Consider the following 25700-nt stretch of genomic DNA (forward strand, 5'->3'; position numbering starts at 1 on the left):
ATATGACACTATAAACATGTGGCTTCAAGGTGAAGTGTGAGCCCTGGGCAAAGTCAAACATCAGCAGATAGCCTACATGTAAATATCTTTGCTCTGAAATGTAGAGGAGTAGAAGTACAAAGTTGTACTTAATTGTACTCATGACAATAAATGTAGGACCACTTGTTTACCACTGCGCCCAGAGGTGTGTGTGTGTGTTTCTAAAGAGTTTCCACATATGTCTTTTACAGACGTACAATGTAGCCTACATTTTAAAACATGGGCTGACTGGAGGCGAGTGAATAATAGACTCTTTATCATATTATCACAAAAGTATCAAACACAGCACGATGTCTTGCCTTTTGATGCTTTGCTCCTGTCTAACGGAAATTAATCTAAAGTGGGACTACTTCGTAATTATCCTCAAGTAAGATTTAAGTAGCCCACACACACACACACACACACACACACACACACACAAACAGTAGCCTAAAGGAGTTTTAAATCGAAAAAAAAAAAAGTAACAGTAACAAACGCCTGGAAATTTCAACAGTACAATCCCTTTATCGTTAAATGAGACAAAAGTTGATTTTTTTTTTTGCCCCCCTCTTCATCCTTCAAATGAATAGGGGATAGGGGACCCTGCTTGTTGGCAGTGGCAAAATACATAACATTTCCAATTAAGTTGTATTGATTATCTAGTAGAATGCCATTAAACAAGACGAGTTATTTTACTTGTAATGTTAGTCTTTAAGCCGGAGATCTCCTCCTGACTCATCTTTATGTTTAGGATTATTTCGCTAAAATGAACTGTATTCAGAGTGAATGTAAAGAGCATTGGACTTGAATTAAGTTTAAGTCATAGCTGTACAGTTGCTAAGTGGTGTTGCGATCTGAAAACGTTGGTAACACTGTAATGGTAACTTTTTATGACCCGTTTCACTGGCAGTTTCACCGTGTGACAGAGAGAAGCTGGACTCTGATCCAGATGCAACTTTACTTTGTGTTAGCATCTGCTTAGTGCACGTCTCCAAAGGACGCTGCTGATTTTATTTAGATAACGTTACTTTACCGTTGGGACTGAATTGACTGGGAACTTGTTTGCTAATGTTAGCAAGCTACCTAAACTGTCATCATATGTTACTTTCATCATTATTACACTGAAATGTATTACACTAATGTGGCTGTTCAACACGGTTCAGTTCTATATCATAACACCTTATAATGTATATAAGAAAAAGAAAAGGACTCACACTACATATCATTTGCAGTGTGACTGTTTTTTCTTTGCCAAGTTTCAGGTGACACACCAGGAAGCTGTAGCCTATTCATCACTTCATGATCAGCACTGAGGAGACCTTCAGTCCCAAGATGACGCTGCATGAACACTGGAGTTCATTCAAAGGTGAGATGCTCACATCCTTACACTGGTACTGTGCGCACAGCAGCTTTGATCATGTTGACCGTGTGTTTGTTGAGTTTTTTTTAGCTTTCCTGACACTAATCAAGGTGAAAATATTCAAAGATGTTTATTCAATGTATTACAATATAGTTTTTTAGCAAGACTGCCAAGGAATAATTTATCAACTCTTAAAGTATAGGGAAAAAAATGTAGTTCTTTTTGTTAGCAGTTAATTTATCAATAGCTTATACTGCAGCATGTTTTATATATGTACTACAGTTTATGGTAAAAATCTGCAAATATAGCTCCTGTGAAAAAAGTGTAAATAAACAGTAATAAATTGCTAATCCTCCAATTACAGCTTTTTGCTGTATTTAAACAAAAGGCAGCAGCAACAGCATGGTACCGTTAATTTACAGTAAAATAATGGCAACCGTGCTTCCAGTTGTTTTCTGTTTTTAACTGCGAAAAAAATTACAATGTAGTATAAACACGCTCTGTCAGAAGTTCACTTGAATTTTCGGCTTTAAACTGTAGATGTGTTATCCACATGATTAGCTCTTGTTTTTGTTGCCCCGGTTTTTTTATTTCCTAATTGTTTGGTCCGCGGCTGATGATGGGGCAATAAAACTCCAGTACACAACAAACTGATTTGGAGTTCGGGAGGGGCAGTAGTAGGCTGCTGTACAAAACGTACAGATACAGAGCATTTGAATAAATCCATTGCGTTTTCACAGCTGGAGGTTTCTGGTTCTGAAACCCCAAAAATACATAGAGAAATGTTGGTAATAGGCCTACCCATAATATACCAATGTGATTTCCTATGTGATTTCCTATAGGCCTATTCCAATAGGCCTACTGACCAGTCCCAACAGATACTTGAATGTATGGACAGTGGAAGAAAGCACAACTGGGAATAGCAGAGTTTTTTTTCTTTTTACGTATTCCTTATTCATACAATGAAATGAAGCTGCAACTGCGTATTGTTGCATGCCATTTCAAAATGTTACCCATTTTCTCATAAATTTACTAAGATTCATGAAGGTAGTTATCAAAATAATAAGACAATGTTGAGTCCAATGTTTTTGAGCTGTTAAATAGACCCCACGAACTCCAGGAGTCCAAACAGAACATTATGGGGTTAATGAAACAAACGAAACAAAGGAAACGAAAAAAGTTTAAGGAGACACCCTAGAGAGAGATCAGGCGCTAGAAGAGGGTGAGCACCCCCTCAGTTCCTGTCTCCAAAACATTCCTAAGAGCTGAATTTTGTTTTTCATAATAAAATTTACCGTATGTTTTAACTTCATATAGAATGACCATGTTTGGACATAAATGTTGGCTCTGTGCCTCTATAGGTTATTAGGAATCAGCTAGGCCATGAATATGTAACTAGAGGTTATTCAGCCGATAAATTGTATGGTCTGGGGGAAAAACGGGAGAAGATCCTTTTTGGCTTTGGGTCCTCTCACAGGCTGTTTTGATGCTTGTTAAACGATGCTGTGCCTTTTTGTAATAATCTTTTTTATATACAACTTCCTCCTCATCATCACATCATCGCTACGGAAGAAACCACAGTGCAACACAATATAGTAGAGGTGGTGGGGTAAAAATTTGCGTGAAGTGGCAAGATTTGAGAAAAGTGCAAGTACTTTAAAATTGTACAAAGTAAAAGTAAGCTATAGCCTTATCGAAAAGGTGTAGCCTACTTAAAGTATTTAAATTAAAGTACTCACAAGGGGTTTATAGATACATTTACGTGCGGCATTTTAACGTTGTAGCTGGTTCAGCTGAGCCAATTCTACCCATTTTATATAGGCCTACTTTTAGGTATTTACCAATGTGCCATATTTTATATGCGCTTATGTTTTTACATTTTCAATCTGCAAAGTTAAGCTGCCCAATAAATTTGCAGTAAAAAGTCAAATATTTTCCTCTGAAATGTAGAGGAGTAGAAGTACAAAGTTGTACTAAATTGTACTCATTACAATAAATGTAGCCCACTAGCTGCACTACCTTTGAATTTGTACAATAATAAACTTACATGTCGACATAAAGCTTTTGCTCTGCTTAACACATGCTATCGGTATCGATTTTTTTGCCCCCCTCTTCATCCTTCAAATGAGTAGGTGAGTGCCCTTTTGCCCTACTTGTTAGCATTGGCAAAATACATCACATTTTCAATCAAGTTGTATTGATTATCTAGTAGAATGCCATTAAACAAGACGAATTATTTTACTTGTAATGTTAGTTTTTAAGTTAGTTTTGTTAGTATGGTGCAACAAGCCATAAAAGAAACAAACTTTTTTTTTTTTTACCAGGATCATTTTTCCTTTTTTCTTTATGTGTTTTTTTCCAGGTGTGAAAACAAGCCCGTAGAGGCAAATTATTTTCATTTTTTTTAGGGCCAGGATCATTTTTCTACGGTTTTTAGTTTTAGTTCGTTTTTTGGGAAGAAAGTAAAAAAGAAAAAAAGAAAAAAGGTGGTTCTTAAACAACAGCGGTTCCAAACCTGTGGGAACCACATTGCTTGTGCACTGGTAAATCATTTGTAAAACTAGGAATTTCGGTGAAAAAACACAATGATGAAAACATAGGCTAGGTTGATTTACAGGCCGTCAACTATGTAGTAATTACAGCAGTCAAGTAAAGTCAGAATTATTCCAAGCTGTAGTAGTATAATTACTGTGAAAAAAAATATATTGCGTAATTATGGAGTAGGCCTAAAATTGAAGCAGAATAAGGAGGGCTGGTAGATAATTATATGGGAATTGTTATAGTAAGTCTATATAACCTACATACATTAAGACAGGAGGGTACTTTCTGTAGGGGAGAGTGGGGTAATTAGTGCCAGGGGGCACAAGGCTTGACACATGGCTTGAGAGGTAAGCACATTTAAGTTCAAAAAACAATTTTTTGCCCTCCAAAGTAAATTTTCTATGATCATGTTTTTTTGATTGCTGTATTTGAACAATTATAGATAACTTTGAAAACAGTTCACACATGTTTTAGTGCTTTAGTGTAACATGAGTCTATACAGTTAGCATGATGCAAGCTCAAAACAGCTAGGGGATGCATTTTTTTCAAAATGGTGGACTTGGGGTAATTTGTGCCAAAGGGCCAACTTATAATTATTTACTATATATTACTTTACTTATGGTTATTTACTATAAATTACTTTATTGTATTTTATTGTTATTGTGCATTGTATTCTTTCATTTGATCACTAAAACTATGTGACATTCTTAATTTCAGACCAAAATCCATCATGCCACGTGAATACAAACAGAAGACAGAGAGGGTTTCAACTCCTCCAGTAGCACAGAAGAGAGTGACTTTCCGATTCCACTTAGCGATGCCACTGATTATGAGAGTTCAGATGTACAGAGTGATGATGATGATGATGGTGACAAGGATCTGTCTGCTGGTAACTTTGTCATTGTGAGGTTTGCAGGTAAAAAATCCAAATCCTATAACTATGTTGGATTGGTGGAGAATGTTGAAGGTGATGAGATCAGTGCAAAGTTTCTGAAGCAAAGTTGTAAAGGTCTGTTGATGGAAAGCCCATCTTCACATTTAGAGAATGATGAAGGAGTCATCCCTAAAGGTGAAACTACCCACACCACAAAAACTTGGTGGTACTGCTAGAAGGGAGCATAAGTTCACATTTCCATGCAGCATTGAAAAGTGGGATGTTCAGTACTAGGCCGAATCTGTGAAGAGATTCAGATGCAGATAATTTGCATGATTAGGTGTTCATTTTGGATTTTTTATTTTGTTCTGAGTGTGTTGCTCTGAGTCTAGGTGTGTTCATGTCTTGTTTAAATTCATGTCAGGCCTTGTTTGTTAAATAAACGTTAAATAAGTAATTTTGTATTGAATTTGTCTTGCTTTTATATAGCATTATTGTTTGTGAGATTAAAATGATCTGTTTTACTTCAATTATCAATGGCACAATTTACCCCAGTGTATTCTCTCTAATGGCACAACTTACCCCGCACCGGGGGCAAGTTGTGCCACAGGACCACTTTTTTTTCTAAAGCTATATTTCTCAAACAGTTTATTTAAGATCCAAAATGATTGTTCCCATGGATGCACAACATCCTAAACTTTATGTACATATTTTAGTTGGAGGCATTACTGTAATCCCCTTGCTTTAAAGGCACTTTAAGTAAAAAATGGCACTACTTACCTCACTCTCCCCTATAGGCTACCATTATCTATCTATAGCATTAACACCCCTTAATACATTGTAAACACAGGCTGTTAGCATGTCATTGTTATCGCACAAAGTACACACAACAGTCAGTTTCCTCCACACAGCCAAGTAGCCTACGATCAGTGTTATAACCCTAATGTATTCGGAAGGTCCAGTCTTAATTCAGAAGTAGTGGCCACTGCAACAGTTGTTTACCAAAGCTGAACGGCAGATGTGGAGACACCTCATCCCATAATTACCTTACCACTGCCTGTGAGGTGTAGTGTGCGGTTGTTTCTTAGAAATATATGGGTAGTTAACATTAACATTCGCTGTAATTACCTCATCATTATATCACAAGAAGTCCCTTAACAACAAATCAGGGACAGCAGGTTCAAATATTTTGATATTCAGGCCATAATATTACAAAATTATACAAAACTATACTAAATCGTCCCTGTTAAATGAATAGACTAAAATGAAAACTTTAAAACTTCAATTAAAAAAAAAACATAATTACCAACCAACCCTCTATATTATGCTTAAATTTTACTCCATAATTACACAATATTTTTTACAGTAATTATATTACTACAACTTCATTCAATCATTCTGACTTTAGGTTTATTATTTCTTGGTAATTTCTTCACATTAGCCTACTACATAATTACTACGTAATTACTACATAATTAACAGCCTGTAAATTAGAGGGTTACCCACCACAGACACAACATTTAATACTACCACCATGGGCCTATGATAGATTCATTGGACAACACAGGCCGACATTTGGCGAATGTAATGCCATATTATAGCAGGCATAGCCTTTATAATATAACACTGAGAGCTCAGATGACAGCACATTTATTTGGCCTTTATCTTAGGGGGATTGGAACAATAATAAATAATAATAATAATAAAATAATAATAAACAGGAAATTTCCTGGTGCTCCTGATGTGCTGGAGACACGAAAATAGGAGCACTGACAAGGAGTGAGAGGAACATAGACACATACACTCAAGAGGAGCAGGTAAGGAGACACAGGTGCAACTAACTGGGGTGGGGCAGGCACACATAAAAGGGCGGAAACACACTGGGGCAGGAAATAAAGTCAACAACAGACACATAGGGCAAGGCAAGGCAAATTTATTTGCACAGCATATTATCATACACAGAGGTCATTAAATGTGCAGAAATAAAAGCATAAAAATACAAGTAAAAAGAACAGTAAGAAAACAGCATAAAAACAAAAGCACAGATTATAAAATAGACAAAGTGTAAGATTAAAACTCAGATGAAGGCAAAGGGAAAATAGAGCACTTTTTAGCTTCTTTTTAAAGCCAGTTACAGTTTGGGCAGATTTGATGGTTTGAGCTGGTTCCAGCAGTGGGCAGCACTATGGCTGAAAGCCATTTCACCCTGTTTAGTTTTAACTCTAGGCACCACTAACTGACCACCCCTATTTGGCTCATATACGTTGAACATTTCTGAAATATATATAGGGCCTAGACCATCTAGTGACTTAAGGTAAGGTGGCATAAGGTAAATGGTTTCAAAATAAAACAGGAAATATAAAGTCCAGAACATTACTCAGAGGTGCGGATAATGACAAGCCAAGGATGATCTGAAAAAACTGATATCATTAGTGCCACGGGTGCTCAGCTCCGAGGCATCTATTAATCTTCTGTTTCGGGTTTATTATTCTTCCGCCAAATTTCGGCGCGTAACTCGTCCCGCAGCTTTGAGAAAACCCCGGTAATATATACATCAAAACGTGCGTCTTGATCCCGCAAGGGGTGCTATGACTTTTGGTGTTAAAATTCCAATTTTTCCCAAAGTTATTCCCAAAAAACTGGGAATAAATAATGCATTAGAAATGCATTGGAATTTTCTTTAGAAACCCACCTTTTTTCGACAAAATTGCACCTTTTTTCTGAGTCACCCAGCTCTCTCATACCTGCACGTAGAAATGTTATTCAAACTATAAAACGGAGGAAAACTTCTGCTCTCTCAAAAAGACAGGAACTGTTTTTACATAACATGTAAACTTTTCACACTGTGAGCACTCAAAGGAGGAGTGCAAATCACTTTTTCTTCAAAGTTAGAGTGAAAGCGTCAGTTGGCTAGAGTGCGTGAAGCAGTAAAAAATAACCTTTATTTTTATTTTTAACTCGAGCTCGCGTAAAAGGAGACAAATAATTATTTTCTGAAAATGTAGACATAGTTGTTGGGATTCATAAAATGTAACTTTGACAGGCACGGTCTGCACAAAATTTAAACGGGGGTGCCGAGTCCGGCAGCAATACCTGTCTCACTCTCATTGACACCTAATGTAATCGTCTTTTTTTTTCAAAAGAATCTCACTCTGTCTTCGCACTGAGCTTGCGCACTCATTTTAAGGAATATCTGAATAAAATAGAGACTGTAGAAACTTCTGGCTTCAGTGTCTGTCACGGTCTTTTCGGTTTATGAAAAGAAGTAACGGTTTTCTCATAATTTGCAGTTGTTTGAAGCCATGTAGAAGCCAAATTCTGGGCAGATTTTCACATTGCCATGGCAACGGCAGCTCCTGACCTGTGTGCGTGCGTGCGTGCGTGCGCCTAGCAACCAGATAACCAACTCTCCAAGCTCTGCTAGCTTTACATTAGCCGCATGTTAGGTCTTAAATGACATTTAGTTAGGTCTTAAATATGTAAGTCCATTTACTGCTTCCTTCATTGCTTTTTTTTTTGTTTTGTTAAAAGAGTGAATGAAGTTGTGACGGTCTCCGCTGAGACAGAGGAGAGGAGAAGCTACTAGCCCTCTCTCGCTGTCACTTCTAGTCGCGTTGCTCTCCTCCCCAGTAATGTTAAATTTAGCACAGAAAAAAACATAATAGTGGTAATTTAAATAGCGGTTCATGGGATTTATTAACCCTCAGGGGTCCCTCTGTCCTTTTTTGGACATTTTCTTCACTTTTCTTTTTTGATTTGCTGATCATTTTGGCTGTGTTACAGCTCAAGGTATGGATTTCTGCAAGAAAGTGTCTTTTTTTACATATTTTTTAAAATCTAATGTCAGTTACTGTTACAGGTCTATTATACACTGGTAACACATTTTGTACCCTCTGGGGTTCCTCGCGTCCAAAAAAGGACACACAAAGAAAATGCTATAAAATCATCATATATCAATATTTTTTTCTGCTTTTTTTGCATAAATCTCTTAAACCACTTCAGTTCTGCTCAAACCTATCAAATGTTTATTAGTTTTCGGGATTTTAACCCTTTAAATGCCAGTTTGAAGACATGTTGCCTCTTGTTTTATTAAACAATAAAACAAGGAATGTGAAGTTTTCACTATGGGCTTTGGGTAATTGTCATGGGCATTCATCACTATTACAATAAATCAACCGATTAATCGAGCAAATAATCAGCATATTAATCAATAATGAAAATAATCATTAGTTGCAGCCTTATGTAAAATAATTAAAAATGATCTCCAACTCAGCCAGCTACAAAATTTAAATGTCTCTTACACATGAATGAGCTGTCACTTGATAATTTCAGTCAGTGTTCCTAATTATACTTTAATTATTTTACTGAAGGATAATTTTCAGTGGAGGACTTTAAGTTAGTTACAAAATTAGTTAGTTAGTTGGTTGGTTAGTTGTTCAGTTAGTTGGTTAGTTAGTGTGTCATGTACAAAGAAGTACCCAGCCCACATGGACTTACTAGAGAAAAAAAAGTGTTGCAGTGGTGGACATAACTTCTTACATTGCATTGTAAACAAAGACTGTTGTCTTCTATCCCATACCCTTCAAATAAAATTATCAACATAAAAGGTTAATCACCTCCAGAGACACAGCTCCAGTTTCTTATAGAAGAATTTGACTTAATACTGTATGTATTTTCATTATGTTTTTTATTCAAGTTTATTTTGTCCAACAATAAAACAAGGAATAAAAACAAGGAATAAAACAAGGAATGTGAAGTCGTCACTATGGGCTTTGGGTAATTGTTATGGGCATTCATCATTCAATCATATATCGGTCAATAATTCATATTAAATGGATTTTGTCTTCAGTCTCATCAAAATCACATAACAAACAAAGTCTCCCCTCTCCAACAACGACTTTTAGTTGTAATGTAGCAGCCTATTTTATACTGTGTGGTATTGTTACTTTTATGTAAGTAATCTATCCGTCCATCCGGTAGGTGTCGATAATGCACCTGTACACTGGTTTGCATCCGCCAATAAAACGAACGAAGAAGAAGACGAAGGAAACGACGTGGGGTGCATGCAGCTGCTAATGCTGCTAGCTTGTGGACAGAGTAGGTAGGTGTAAAATTGAGCTACAGGAGTTTGTTAAAGCAAGAGTGTCTTACTTTGATGAGACTGTGTTAGCCCCTCATGCGAGGAAGAAAAACGAGTTTTGTGGTTTTTATCGTGTTGTACTTTATTTGGTCGGAGTTATCAGAGCAGTAGCAACGCGCTCTCAAAAAACAAGTCTTTTAATACACTAAAACCGTAGTTATCCTTGTTTTCTGATGCTGTTAAACGCCTGTGTAGCAGTTATGCAAGTTGACATTGTCGTGATAGGGTGCGTTAAGTTATTGTTTTTATATTAACCTGTGCCAGAAGTCGAGTTCATCAGTTACATCAGTATGTGCACATAGAGATATTTACAACACAAAGCCCAATCAACAGTTCTATATCAATCACTGCGATGTAATCAGATGCTTAACTTCCTGTACAGAAAGATCATATGATTATAGTGATGTAGGTAAACATTGTACATATCAAAGAAGGCTACAGCTTACTCGTCTTTTCAGGAGCACGTTTCAGGCTCTCTGTTTGTTGAATGATACGTTAACCATTTGTAATTGATAAATCAGTTTGCAGAAAATACAAAAGGCTTGTTTGAGGGTCTAATTTAAACTTAGTAGTTATCTGTGTGAATATATTCTAAATTGATGTGTTTAAAAAGGTACTTTTTTGGTCCGGTAGGCATATTACCTAGTTAGTGTTAATAATTTTTGTTTTCCTTTCACAAGTGTTGACAGAAAGACTCAGCATGGCGACACCTGTGTCTGTACTCCGCCTGCCCAAAGGACCGGACCCTAACAGCCGCGGATTTGACCCGAAATCACCACGTTTCATTGCTCTCTGTCGCACCTCCATCTCCACTTCAGCTGCCTCAGAAGACGACCCTGAGCAGCTGCAGAGAGAGCAGCATGCACGGTCTGTGCTGAGGGAGAGTTTTCTCCGGTGTCTGCTCTCTATGACCAACAAAAAAGTTGAATTTCATATGTATGAGAAGGTGAAGGTGGAGGCCACGTTTGGAGCGTCTGACATCGATGTGCTGAACTTTCAGGTGTCAGACTTGCACACTCCCATCGGGGTGCAGAAAGAGGCACTTATCAGGTGTCAGGATGTGATTTCATTTACTTTTAATGTATGAACACCTGAGGATTTTGTTTCCTGTCTAAACAGAACATGCCATCGTGGCATAAGAGGCACTTGGAAATCTCATTTGTTGTTTGCAAGTGGGATTTACTTTCTCATTCTGTGAGATTGTTTATAAAATCATATATTTTTGCAGATCGGTGTGGTTCTACATTGCTATTTATGTCCTGTCTGTATGTATGTGTTCATTACATCATGCTGATATGACTGAGCATTCAAAGATCCAACACTGACAAGCAGTCCCCCTTTTTCAACACAAGAGGGAGTCCTATCCCCATGTTTCAAGGTAGACATTAAAACCTGACATGAGAGCACTAGGATTGGATGATGCTATTGAGAGTCAGATATTGGATGATTTTGACAAAGTGTTGACCAAAATACTGGTAATGTGGTGATATTTTGCTGAGGATTACTAGTGCTTTCAGAAGGCTGTAGAACCAAATGGTAATGCAGCTTTAAAGACCAGGAAATCAAACAATCAAAGCAAAATTTCTAAAAATGTCTAGCATTGTATCACAATTTATAAGTGTCTTCCATTTCTGCCATACACCATGAGGCAAAAAGGAACATTTAACTTTTTTTTTGTAAACTATTTTTGTATTTGTCAATTTTGTATTTGGAAAAATTACTTTGTTTCAGGCATACTAGAGTTGTTTTTTTCAAACACCTGGAAAGATGTATGTCTCATAAAGACTGATGTTGCTAAATTCTTACTGGTGTAACTCTTGAGTTTTTAGTTCTATGCACTTCTTAGAGAGCGTTATCCTCTTCTCTCATAGAGTGTGCACTGTCAACAGTATAACCAGTGTAGTGTCTGTATTCCATCGAACTCAGCCAGGTTCACATTAGAGTTGCGACGATTAGTCGGTTAATCAATTAGTCAATAGACAGAAAATTTGTTGGGCATGTTTTGCTTTAAAAGTCATTCAAACAATTGATGGTTCCCTTCCTGGTCTTACATTATATTTGAATCACTTTGAGTTTTGGACGAGTTTGGGAAAAAAAGTGTGTTTATTTATGTATTGGTTAGAAGATGAGCAGCAGGATATTGCAGTGATGAGGATACAGATTATCAGCTGAGGAAGTCGCGGTCATGCACCTGTGTCAGAAAGTTGCCCCTGTGCTCAAGGGCTCTTGAGGAAGACCTCGTGCTCCAGATTTGCTGCACTGTAGTTGACTGTGACCTCTGACCTGCCTGCCAGTGGAGGGAAGCTAAAACAAAAGCTCTGTGATTGCAGCGTTAAAATAATACAGTCATCCGACTGTTGCTGCAGGACCTCACTTCAAACTCACATCCTTGAATTAATCCTGAATGTCTACATTTTCATTTATCAGCCAAACTCAGGTTAACATAGCCACACATGGACACTCATTTGCTGTTTAGATCTTTCAGCTTTAATTTAAAACCAATATCAGGAGCAGGCTTGTTGCAATGTCATATAGAGGGGCAACGATTAGTCAGTTCACTAAATGTTTATCTGTAACTAATTTTATAAAAAAATTAATTGTCATTTGTCAAGCAAAAATTAGATGATTTTAGTTTGTTAAATGTGAGAAATATGTTTTTCTTGGTCAGTCATATAGTCAAGTGAATATCTTTGTGTTTGCGACTGTTGGTCAGACAAAAGAACATTTGATGAGCTCTAGGATATTATGTTGGTAATTTTAAACAATTCTACGATGTCTATCTGGCCAAACGACTACTCTCGACAAGTTGCTGCCCTAAGGACATACATTTAAAGCTGTGGGTGTTTATGTTTTGACGTTGTATCTTTAGCACAGTCTAGGACTATGAAATATCTGCGTAATTGATACGACTGTTTGATCAGCTGGCACCTGTACCTGCTCCTGATGATGGTTTTAATATAAAATCAAAAACCTAAGACTTCAACAATGCCTCTGTCTGTTGTTAGTGTAACTGCTCTGAAATGTTATGGATGTTAAAAATAACAGTGGATCTTTATGCATGCCGTATATTGACAATTAACTGAGCTTCTAAATAGCTTTCTGAAAAGGTGAGTCTTGGCATTGAAAACATTAGTTTGACAAAGAAATCTTAACTGAAGGTTCACATACTTTAGAAGAAGCTAGAAAGTAAAACCTCAGTTAAGTTTTCTTTTTGTCAAATCCTGAATGTAATCCTTCTCACAACCAAACTGAAAGTATTGTTTGTGGTCATTTTCTGTTTCTTTGAAGGCGTTTTGCATCTCTTTGTGGTAGTTTTGCATGTTTGGTTTTTTTTTTTTTTTTTATGGTTTTATGTCTTTGTCTAGCCATTTTGTGCCTGTTGTCATTTGACTGATCTTACAACAAGAAATGTTAAGGGAGTTTGAGGCCCAGCGTCTCCAGTGACCCCTTTGGCCCCTGGGCCTATGTCCAGTTGGCCCATTCACTAATCAATCAATGATAACAGAACTTAAGCCAACAATGGTGACAAATTAAATAATACTCTGACACAGCATAAAAATATGAATCACACTCATAGGACATTTGGGCATCAAAACATTTTAAATGTCTTAATCTCTCCCTTTCTTGAACCATAATCTTCCAAGGGATGTTTTCACTTACTTGGAAAGCAGACAAAGTGTCATGCTGAAGAATAACAAAAACATTTACCATCATTCAAAAAGATGAAGATTATTTTGCTGAACACTGGACCATATTTCACACTGAAAAAGAAGTGTGACTTGAACAGCTCATCAAATGCACTATGTAGAAGCTGACAGGTTACCTCCGTCTTCTGCTGTCCATCTGACATCTTAAACCTTACTCAGAGTGGGAAAGTCATTACAAACTTGTACTACAAAGGCAGAACAGTAGGTAACTAAAGTTTATTTTAATGTAATGAAAAAATGTCAAGGTTGTGGAAGCGTGAAATTTGGAGTTTAAATTAAGTCATAGTGTGAGGATTTGAGGTAGGACATGGTTTATGCTAATTTTGACAGGTAACTTAGCCAGCTAACATTAATGCAAGACTGCTAAATTGCTGCTGCCCTTAATATTAGATCTATTTTGTATTGATCCGCTCTACACGCATGTTTCAGTATTGGTTTACCCCCGTGAGGCTCCGCCTGAGACAGATCTTTGCATTCACTGTCCAATCAGACTAGCGACCAAAAAATACAGCATGTACGCTGCTTGTTTCCCTTTTTCACTCTGCCATTCTGAAGACCAAGACAATTACAATGAATTGTCACCATCGCAACAGAATAACTTCAATGCCTACTTCCATTCATAAGACCAGTAGCCTTTTGGAATTCTCCCAGCAGCCTCCAAGCAGGAGTTAGACCGGGGTGCGTTCCACATTATGTGCAGGTGTTCACAGACGCATCCCTGTCGGTCTGGGTTGGGATGCTCGAACAGGCTATGGTGGGTGGCACATGGACAGAATCTGGCTGATGGTGGTGCTTCTCCACACGGTCAGGACGTAGTGGTTGACATCGTGGTTTTGATGTCCGTGGGGGAGCCATGGCCGTTTTCACATGCCCAGTTCTGGGCAGTTGCCTTCTGGCCTGGAAGTTGAAAGGGAGAGACTGAATGAGCTGGGTCTACCAGGCAGTGTCATCTCCATGATTCAGAACACTTCAGCCCCCTCCATCTGCAGAGCTTATGGGGCACATAGGCGTGTGATTTCTTACTGGTGTGAGAGCAGGGGTTTCGGACCACATTCATGTCCTCTGCAGAGTGTCCTTGTATTTCTACAGGGCTTGGCTGAAGTTGGTCGTGCTGCATCTGCTCTGGGGGTGTTCGCAGCAGCGATTATGGCTGGCTGTGATTAGGGCCGCATTGGCTGAAAGGCAATGGGTTTGCAGAGAAAGATCCACCGTGGATCGTTTTGTTCCACAGTGGGACCTGGAGATGGTGTTGGATGGTCTTTCGGGCCCAAGCCGTTGGAGGAGGTGGGCCTGAATTTAGTGTCAATTAAGACTGCACTTTTGCTGGCTCTAACTTTGGTGAAGAGAGCGGGGGACCTCTTTGCCTTCTCAGTGCTCCCTTCTTGCATGTGACATTTTTTTTTTATTTATTCCAAAGACAATTGCAAGACCTTTCGTGTATTATTTGCTTCATGTTGGGGAGCATTTTGGTTTTCTAGTTCATGGACTGAAAAGTGAATTCTTTAATAACCCATCTAACTATAGACTATTTAGCTCCAGAAATTAGCTGTGTAATGTCTGAACTGGTAAACACCAGAATGAACAATAAACAAATTTTGCTGTTTTCAGTCACAGATCCAAAACGTTTTTGACTGGGATATTAACCTGAATGAAAGTAATAGGCCCTCAAATATACTGAGGTATCTCATGGAGCAGGTCTACATCAGACTATTATTCCTGAATGTTTAACATAACAGAGCCAACACCCAAGCCCACATGTGATGGCAGCACAGATTTTAGTTATTTAAATTCTTGGTCATAAATATAATACAGAAGAACAGGATTCATCATTGTTTAGCACCAGCCCCATGAGGAGGAGGGGGCATCAATACTATTTAATCTTCCTAAAAGGTGTATTTTGCGAGTTCCCAATAAGTCATTTTATTTGAGTGCCATTAGGCGGTCGGGCTGTGCCTGTGTCTCGTTTTGTACCTGAATTATCTGACCACTCAGTGTAGACAGTCATCAATGAAGCAGTGACTCATCCTCCCCCTCTCTCCCTCTCTCTCGCCCTCCCTAATCCGAAATATGACTTAAAACCTCTTATGACGTCACCGGTCCTGTGTGATTCAATCAGGAAGCCCTCAAGGACAACCAATGTTAATTTCATCTACACAGGCATGCTGTGCAATGACCAGCAGCCCTCAACTCCCTCAGTTCTCACTCCCACCTCTGTGATGAGAGTCTATAATGTCTGCAGGAATGCATCCAGTACACAGACATAGCCTGCATGTATTTCTGTTTTTTCCTACTTTGCTTTTACTTCACTCCATTTCTGAGGTGAACTACATTTACCTGATGGCTGTATAACTACTATTACTATCAACCAGCTGCATCATTGAAATGCTGCTCACATGATAATATATCATATTAACTTGAGAAAAAATGCCCATTTAGAAGCATCAGCCAATTTCTCCTTATGGGTCGGTAAAATTAGTCTAATAATAAAATATGTTGTAACGAAACACCAGCATGGGACATTTTAGTACATACTGTGTACTTTTGCCAAGTATATTTTGTTGGTAACACATATGTACTTTTGCTTTTGTAAGATTTTGACACTGTCCAATTAAATGCATGTGTCTAATGTCTAATTAAATATTTTTACATTGTGGTATTACTACTTTTAATAATTAAAGATTCTGTAAAAAGATTTTAAACAAAAATAAAGCGGCAAAGAACTATTTTCAATGTAAATATAGTCTAGTACTGGCGTCCTGAGCAGAGGACAAATAAGTCCCACGCTCTGTGTGCTGTAATCCCAGTTTGTGTTTTTTGTTTAGGCAGCCAGTCAGGTAGTGCGTGCATGTTAGTGCATATGAGTCCCTCCTGTTAAACCTTTGGCCCTTCCCATGTTTATAAAGACACAGGCACCGCCCACAGGTGAGATGGCATAGTGCAGTACAGAGTGTTCAGGTGAAAGCGGCCAGCGACTGAAGAAACCACGTTTTTCATCTAAAAAGGTCTCCGAGAAAGAAAGAGATAAGACCAGAGAACAGGTGCACTGGCCATGAGGACTACTGCCTCAAATCCTGTCAAAGCATCCAAAAAGTTTTGACCGGCTCCATCAGTGTCATTCGTGCAAAATGTTGCTATGGCTGCCTTACTGCCAACATTGCTGTGGAACATATCACAGCAATCTTAATGTGAGCTACTGGTTGTGGCTGGATTGTTCTTTGTTGGCTCTCATTTACACGATAACTTTATTCAGTTGTGCTTCTTGATGTTTAGTTGTCACTTTCACTCGGCTTCGTAACACTTTTCTGATTGAGAACATGAAGGGAGAGCTGCTTCGTTGGCCAAAATGAAGCCAAATGCCTTGGCTTATTGGCAGTGACGGTTGTTTACAGAACCTTTTAAGTATAGGATGAATACTTCTTGCAGCACTGAAAATGTGGTTTAACTTCTAGGTCATTATAACCACATTTAGTGAGTGAATGTGAAACAATTAAGATCTTTATTGTCCACCTGGAAAAGTGTCTTTGGTTTCAACACATGAAATAAAAACACAAGATTAACGAAGATGTATTATCAATAAAACAACTGAACTTTTAAAAGACACAAATTCAATCAGAAAAAAAGAGAAGAGCAAAAGCCATGTGCAGGATGTAAAATATATTGATTCATTTATTTAATGAGGCCAAGCATTCAATGTTTGTTATTACTTTTGCCAGTAACACCTACAATGTCTCAGGGTTAAAGCACTTTGTACTTTTTCTAACATTCATATTTCAGGAACTCATGACCATGTTGAAACATAAAATACATTCAGTTGTGAGACCTTAGATAGACAGGTTTGCGCCTTTTTCCAAATCATGTCCAACCAGCTGTATTTACCACAGGTGGACTCGAATCAAGGTGTAGAAACATCTCTATAATGATCAACAGTGAAGTGTCTGAATACTTATATCAATGTGATATTTCAGGTTTTCCTTTTTCATAAATTTGAATTTTTTGAAGGTTGCAACATGACAAAATCTGAATACATCTGAAAGTGTTTGAACACTTTATGAATGCGTTGTATATTGTATAGTTATGGCTGAATAATGAGTTACTTAATCCGACAGAACATTTTGCTTGATGATAATTTGTATTTTTTTCAGTGCTTGGTGAATGAATTGAAACAGAGTCAAATTCGACCCGAAACACTGAAGGTGTAAACCCTTTTTCAACACGTTTGAAGGGTTAAGCACCAATAGTAACCACTAAGTTTTTTTATTCAAACCTAATTCATACAACGAAATTACACTGTTATTGCTGGCTGTATTATAAAGTGTTACCGTTATCTCCTCTTAGTTGGATTCATGCTCTCTTATTTGTTGCAGTGCACGGGACACACTGTCTCAATGTTATCTAGCCTTACTGTTTGTCTTTCCTGACAGTCTGCTTCTCCCTGATTTCAGTGGAAAAACATTCCTGCCTCTTAGTATCCATCTGTGTTTGTGTGTGTGCTGGTGTGTCAGTGCGTCAGTCGTGATGGTACAAGGAATCTGCCCTGTATAACACCGCTGGCCGACAGGAAGCACATTCCGCTCCTTCCTGTTTGTGGCCCTCTCGCACTTCCTGGCAAGTGTCTGATAACTTACAAAACCACTTAATCACCCATTTGCCCAACTCCTGCCAGCGGACTAAAATAATTGGGCAGTGACCTCATGATCAAGTATTTTTAGTGTGTTTCATTATCAACATTTCAGAGGAGATGATGATGATTCACATGATTAGTGTTATTGTATGAGACTGATATAAAATCTGTCAACACATTGATGACATGACCATTGACATTGATTAACAAGCTTGCCTCTCAATTGTCACATAGAGAGCACAACAAGGGTAGATGGGTTCATGAACATGAGTCAAGCAGTGAGGTGGGTGATTCACACAATCAGCTGACAAGTCGCTGAAACTGCCTCTCATGCCTCTCTGATTAACGAAAAAAAAAAAAAGTAAATCAGAGACAGAATGGCTCTGTAGGTTGTTCACTGATAGCACTTCCAACCAAGTGGCAACCTCCGAGACTGAAAAATAAAGCCAACAAGGAAGTACCAAAAAGTGAGTCAATCCCCATAGACTCCATGCCCAACTTTACAGCAGAAACATGTTTACAGCCTGGTACAAAAAACTGTTTTGGTCTCTACAGTTAATTTCCTCCTCCATCATAACAATTGTACAGGGATAAATTTTTATATAACTTACTTGTTTAAATTTTATTGAGGCTTAAAGTTATGTATAATTGAAGGCGTGCCGCTTTGAGTGACAGGCGGGTGAGTGTATGCTTGCCTGAAGCCGGCATGCACCAAAAACTCTTTGCCCAGTATTAGATTAGCCGGGAGTTTAGCAGAGTCACGGAGGCTACGTCCACCTTTATTTACAGTCTATGCTTTCAACAAATGTAACTCTTAATTTATCCAAAATATACGTTGCCCCCGAGCATAATCCAGCCAACAATTACGTTTCCCATAAGATGTATTGTATATCCCTTACAACTTAGTTGTATAGAGATGTAATTTCTAGGAGACAGGGTTGACTGACTTTGGTGATCCTCTGACTTTTTGTGTGGTACAACCAGTCGGTTAGCTTTTATAATTATCCTACATCCTATAAAATACCTCAACAAGCAGTAGCACAAACTTTGGTACAGACATTCAGGTACACAGCAACATAATGACTTTAGCATTCCGCTGACTTTTTGCGTAGTGCCATCATCAGGTCAAAAATGATCAAAATTTGTACCAGTACTTTGGTTTATGACCAAATACCAGCAAAACTGTTCCCATATACCTGCCACAGCATGTTAACGTCCCTGTGAGCATGTTGACATACTGATGTTAGAATTGAACTCACAGAGCCGCTTGTGTGGTCCTACAGCCTCCGGTATCTCCCTCTATTTGCCAGTATATGTAGTGCATTACAGTTCCTGTGTCAAAGCTGTGAGCGTGAAATTTGGACACTGTGTAGTATCTTCAAAAGATCTCACAATGGAACAAAAACAGCAAAGACAATACAAAACTGCACAACACAATGATAGACGTGAAAACAGTCATATGATACCACACATATCAGTGATGATGATAATGATTCAAAAGGGTCTGAAGCTTCAATTAACAACTCACTATGTAATACTATAAACTACTGAGTGTATGTTGTCTAGTGAACTGTTGTAGCTTTAGTCTTGTTTTTTATTATTACTATTTTTATCTATCTTTATCTATGTGGAGCCATCATCACCATCATTATTATCATTATTACCAGTATTATTATTATATCGTGATGAGAACAAACCCCATTTATATCAGTACAATCTGTGATGAATACATTTCTCCTATGACTACATGCTGGTATTTACTGCTCAGTGTACAGTGGAGGTGTTGTCGAAGCAGCCAGACAGGCAGACACGAGAGGAATGGCTGAGTCACAGTCAGTCCCCAGGTTTGTTTGAGTTATCGTCGGATAGAGGGGGGTGGTTGGAAGAAGTCCAGTGATTGTGAGGGCCAGGCGCTGTGTGGCAGCCTCACTTCCCCGACTCAAGTGGCCAGGGAGATAAAGAGGCCAGCGGGGGAACATGCCAGCTGGACCCCACTGAGCAGCGGTCTGGGCCCCAAACATAAACAAACCCTTAGGCTATGAAACATTACATTTTATTTGTGTTTATGGTGATTATACAGTATGTTCAACTGGTTTGATTTTGCACAAAGCAAACCAGTTGAATATGACAATTGTTTAAAAAGCAGGTTTTATAAGAGCGGTTTTCATTTCTTTGCCAAGTACCTTTTGTCAGTCACATTATAACCTGTGAAGTTACAAAATGCTGCTGTAATTGTCCAACATGAAGCGACACAGCAGTTGTGTATGTGATTAAGATGCTGCCACAGCATCATATGGGAAAGGCTACGCATATGCACTACTCAAGTCTAGACAGGAAGACATATGAGGGGGTGGGAGGAGAAGGGAAGCACTAATTAGAGTGAGATTAAAGTTATCTTAATTTATCTATAAGTTTGTAGACTCCATCGTGGTTGACTCCCTTTCCCAAAGGAGTAAACACAGGAAGATGCTGCTAATTACTGTCTGTGATGCTAAAGAGCCACCGGTATCAGCGCTGATTGGACAAATTCATCATCTGAGACCAAGAGGTTGCAGTGCTGATAGTTTGGTGGCTGGTTTGTGAATATTACTGTGTGAAAATGTGGCACATGTTTATCTTTATCTTTTTTTTTCTCAAACTAAGCTATGGCTCTAAAGAAGGCGTGGTGGTCGGTCAATCCAAAACTTCTTCAGACTGAAATATTTCAACGAGCGCTGGATGGATTGCCATGAAACTTTGAAGAGACATTCATGGTCTCCAGAGGAGGAATCTTAATGGCTTTGGTGATCACCTGAAATTTTCTCTCGTGCCACCATGGGGTTGATATTTGTGGCCTTGAGCAAAATATCTATAAAAATATATATAATAAATATCTACACATTCATAAAACCCTTATGATGAACCTCTGTGTCCCCATAACTTTTCATCCAGCGCCATCATCTGGTCAAAGTTTCCATTTTTCCCATACTTTGTTTTATGACCAAATACCTGCAACAGTCACAACATTCCCATCAGCCTCTGCTGTACTTTGTGTTTGGTACTACCATAAGATGTTAGCGTGCTAAGACACTAAACTAACATGTGGAACATGGTGTACCTGCTAAACATCAACGTGTCAGTAAACTGTGAGCATGTTAGTATACAAACATTAGCATTTAAGTCAAAGCCCTGCCATACCTAAGTCAGCCTCAAAACTGTTTAGCTTATGTGGTCTACATATATTGTATTTTATAGATATATTTATGTAGCCAATGTGTGCATATATTTCATGTCCATGGGATGTATTTATAATGTTGTCAGCTTAGATCTACTGTTCTACACAATTCAAAATACCTTTCCCATCACTCTTCTCTTTACAGTTTGGACTTTAAGTTCATGTAATTCAGTTTTTCTGTATTGTATTCATGATTGTTGTGCAACAGTCAGGTTTCCATGGGTAGACCATTAAAATTTCATGTTAATTTATCTCAAGACCAGTAGCGAAGCTTATTACAACCCACTTCATATTTTGAATGAACAAGCAGTATTTCATTCAATATTAAAATAAGTTTCTCCCTCACCTCTCAAACAGGTTGCACAGAAACTGGTCCAGTGCCTGCCACTGAAGCAGTTTCCATTTCATTGCAACGGTCCTTTAATTAGACAAAAATAGGAAGTAGCCATGCTGTATTTGAGAAGTGGTTTCCTGTTGGGACTGGCTGCAGGCGGCACAGATCCAATCCTGACTTCTGCTGTGTGTGCCCACTCTCAAAATGGATCATATTATTATTATCAGCATCTTGTGTGGGAAAACATATGGTAGCACTCCAGTGAGCAAAAATTCCTTTAGGAAATGTTTCCATGACCTTAAATGACTACGTTGCTTTTTAAGATATGTGCTTATGGTGTTTGTGAGGGAGGTTGGATGATGTGTTTGAGGAGGGGACGCTGCCCTGGCAGAGGAGGTGGTTGTCTGGTATAGAGCTATTTAATCAGGAGGAAGATCACATACTTGTGAAAGTTTATCTTCCTGTGGTCATTAGCTGAGACTGTGGGACAGGGCGACTGTTACAAACTTTAGGTGCTTCCCACAAGGATGAAGGGAGATTGCTGAACACCAAAGGGAATGTCACCAAGTGCATTTACTCAAGTCCTGTACATTTTTTGGTACAGGCACTTAAGTATTTCCATCTTCTGCTACTTTATAGACTTCTTATACACTATATTTATCTGACAGTTATATATATATATAAAAAGAAATGTTCAAAACAAAACACAATGATATGATATTATATGAGACGTCGCTCCAGATTAAACTGCCCAACAGTACATAAGGCTGTAAGATACAGTAGTTAAACTGAGCTTCATCTTCACCAGCTACAACAGTAAATTAAATAGAATAAAAGTTGTACTCTTATGTTTGACTTTTTCAGTCCATTCTTCTGATTATACTTGCCAAATCAACTGAAGGCTATGTTACTTTAACTTTAGTAACCACCATTACTGAACACCCTTCCCCCCCGTCTTAATCTCTGCTTGTCGTTTTTTTTTCTCCTCTTTTCCATCTTCCACTCCTCCATCTCTGCAGATCACCTGTTTCCCTCTCTGGTTTAAATACAACTCAGCCCACTCAGCCTAAACAGCTTAAAACACTTAAACTGAGTTATTTCACCTTCTCTGGCTTCCCTCCCTCTTGTTTTCTGTCTTCATCAAAGCAGCATTTCAGTGGATTCAGAAGCTCAGCTAATTGCTTATAATTTCACTTAGACACGCACTCATATCCAGTCCAATGCCTCGCTCCTCCAGACGGCAATCTCAATCTCTACCACACTTGTTTCCTCCCTTCCTCTCCCCCTCTCTTTCTTTTATTCTTTCCCCCATGAGGCATGATTTACTTGTGTCACGGACAAGGACATCTGCCTATTAGCAAGTGCCTCTGACGTAGGCATCACCATCCCCTCCTACTTATTATCCCCCTTCCCTTCATCCACCTTCTTCTCCCGCTCCTCCTCCTCCTCCTGCCTTACTCAAATTGGGGTCACCAACCTTCATCTTGCAGGCTGGTGAATCATCAGTGGGACTCACATCGCACTAGGATGCCGCCTGCCCAGGATACTTCCGTCCTCCTTCCCAAATTACCAGGGTAACCCGACATTGTCTGCTCTCTACTGTCACATCACTCTGTCGCACAAAGAGAGGAGTAAAGAAATAGAGGGTGAGGTGGAATATGAATGAGGGACATGGTGGTTAAGGGGAGCGGGGCCTTGTGAAAGATACAGTATAATGCCTATATCGTAATATCAAAGCTCACCTCACTTTTTCTTGCTTCATCAAACAGCTATTGAAGTGTTATAATACACTCAGCAGTTGCAGAAATACTCAAACCAGCCCATCTGGCACCAGCAATAATGTCACTGTCAAAGTCAGCTGCCATATGATTGGCTGTCCGGATAATTGCATGAATCAGCAGGTGCACAGGACAAGACAAGAAAGTGAGGTTCAGGGACCAAAGAGTTCACTCACTTACCTCCGGTGGCAGCCCAGGATTGCAAGGATCTACAAACATATCAGACCATTCTGCACCTCACAATTTACATCCAATGGCAATGTTCATGTCCATCACAGGAAGTAGTGTACCCTATGTGTAGCAGGGCTAAAAAGTAACGGTGGGGAGCTCAAGGTGATGGATGTGTAGCATGATCTTCATGCAGGGGTTTGCCTCCTATCACAGATCAATATTTATTTGCTTAAACCTAAGCATATCTTTACCACAGTTTATTTACAATAACCACCGTCTTTACCTGACACTAACCATACAATAGTTGCCTTTCTGAGAAACTATGGTTGTACAGTGTTTTCAGTTGTTCTGGTTGATCAGACCTGTGCTCAGGTTTGAAGTGTTATGTTGAGGTCACACAAATTTGTTTTAATAGGGAGTGATAAATGTCCTTCATTAACAGGTGCAATAAAGCTATTGAGGTGTCAGGGAGATGTCAGTGTAGATGATTAAAAAAAACAAAAACAATCCAAAAAAAAAAAAACTAACTCCACTCATCCGCATTAAAGTCAAATGCATTTCACACACATCTACGACACCAACCTCCATACCGGTATCATTCCCCACTACTCGTCTGACATAAAGCCCACACTACTTCCTGCATTGTCACTGAATGTCACTGGACATATATCCTCCACTATGAATGCTGTTCTCAGGAATGTTTGGGTGGAAAATCTCATCTAAAAATGAATCTGCTGCTCACTTACTGCTGTGAACAGTTTTGAAAGAGACAATTTCTTCAGTAGGCAAATAAAACCAAAACTATGTGCATGGATAGATACCACTTGGAAAACACTGCATGTGCTTTTTGTAATTTTGGGTGAACTGACCCTTTAATTATTTCACAATGTACAAGGTTGATAATATATAGAGATAAAAATTTGTCATCTATATATATAATGACAACCAATCAAATCAGGGAATTAGGGAATCAAAACAAAATAATGTAATGTTTATGTTCTTCAATTTAACTAAACTTACTGAGAATCAGGCTGTTGTTTTTCTTCAGCCCCCGCCAATACTCAGTGTTTATAACTGGGCAGAATGAAGAGAACAGCAGGACTGTGTGTGTATATGTTATGTATGTGTGTGTGTGTGTGTGTGTGTGTTGTGTGTGTGTGTGTGTGTGTGTGTTCACAGAGGCAAAAGGTCAGCTTTGGCTTGGTCCACAGCATGTCAACTTGGCTGCAGCTTATTTGCTGATGCTATCTGTGAGTAGGAATCTGAGTAAACAGAGAGGCAAGATAACAAGTAGAGCACATCTTCCTTCTTCCCTTTCTTCTTATGTTCTCCACCGCAGACTTGTGATGCCCCCAAAACCAAAATCCTCGATCCAACAAACACCAAACTCTCCTCATCCTTCCATCTCTCTCACATCTGCCCATGCAAAAATCTTTATTTTAAATCTCTTTCAACCCAGAAACCCCTCTTTATCTGTTTCTGTCTCAGTCTCTATTCCATTCGCTGTGCCAGAGAATGTAAGACTTGAGTGCCCTTTTCCTGTTGTAAAATTGCCAGATCTCTGTCCTTAAACTCAGCCCTGTTCTCCTTGCTCAATATATCAATGGACACAGCTGTCCAGACTGGACAGACGGCCACATCCTGCCAAAAATAGTAACAGAGAGATGAATCACTTGATTACTTTATTCAAACCAGAGATGTTCATTCATTTTTAGCACAAATTAACACAGAGCGGTGTATCGATAGGGCATGTGAACTTACGGGATATTCAGACATTCACGCAGTTGCTTGTTACATGTTTAAATTTTGTCTTTCACATTTTGTGCTCCTCACACAAACAGAATTTGGAAATGCGTCTGACCCTGTGACCTGTTTCGTGGTCTAAGGAGAGTCTGGGCTGCATGGCGTGACACTGAAGGCCACACCTGGACACATCTGGACT

General features: G+C 38.8%; 1 protein-coding gene across 3 annotated transcripts; it reads left to right on the forward strand.

Annotated features, from left to right (window-relative positions):
* Positions 1-9807: 9807 nt before the first annotated feature.
* gemin7 (gem (nuclear organelle) associated protein 7) lies at positions 9808-11738 on the forward strand. Of its 3 annotated transcripts, none has more exons than XM_056375149.1 (2): positions 9808-9894; positions 10614-11738. In XM_056375149.1, the coding sequence occupies exon 2, from the start codon at positions 10634-10636 to the stop codon at positions 11018-11020; it is 387 nt and encodes a 128-aa protein (XP_056231124.1). In that variant the 5' UTR covers positions 9808-9894; positions 10614-10633; the 3' UTR covers positions 11021-11738. The 3 variants fall into 3 exon arrangements, with proteins under 3 accessions (XP_056231124.1, XP_056231123.1, XP_056231125.1); XM_056375148.1 differs by having other exon boundaries at positions 9846-9890; XM_056375150.1 differs by lacking the exon at positions 9808-9894 and adding an exon at positions 9957-10159.
* The last annotated feature ends 13962 nt before the right edge of the window (positions 11739-25700 follow it).

This window comes from Seriola aureovittata, chromosome 4 (genome assembly GCF_021018895.1).
Source record: "Seriola aureovittata isolate HTS-2021-v1 ecotype China chromosome 4, ASM2101889v1, whole genome shotgun sequence".
Classification (NCBI taxonomy): Eukaryota; Metazoa; Chordata; class Actinopteri; order Carangiformes; family Carangidae; genus Seriola; species Seriola aureovittata.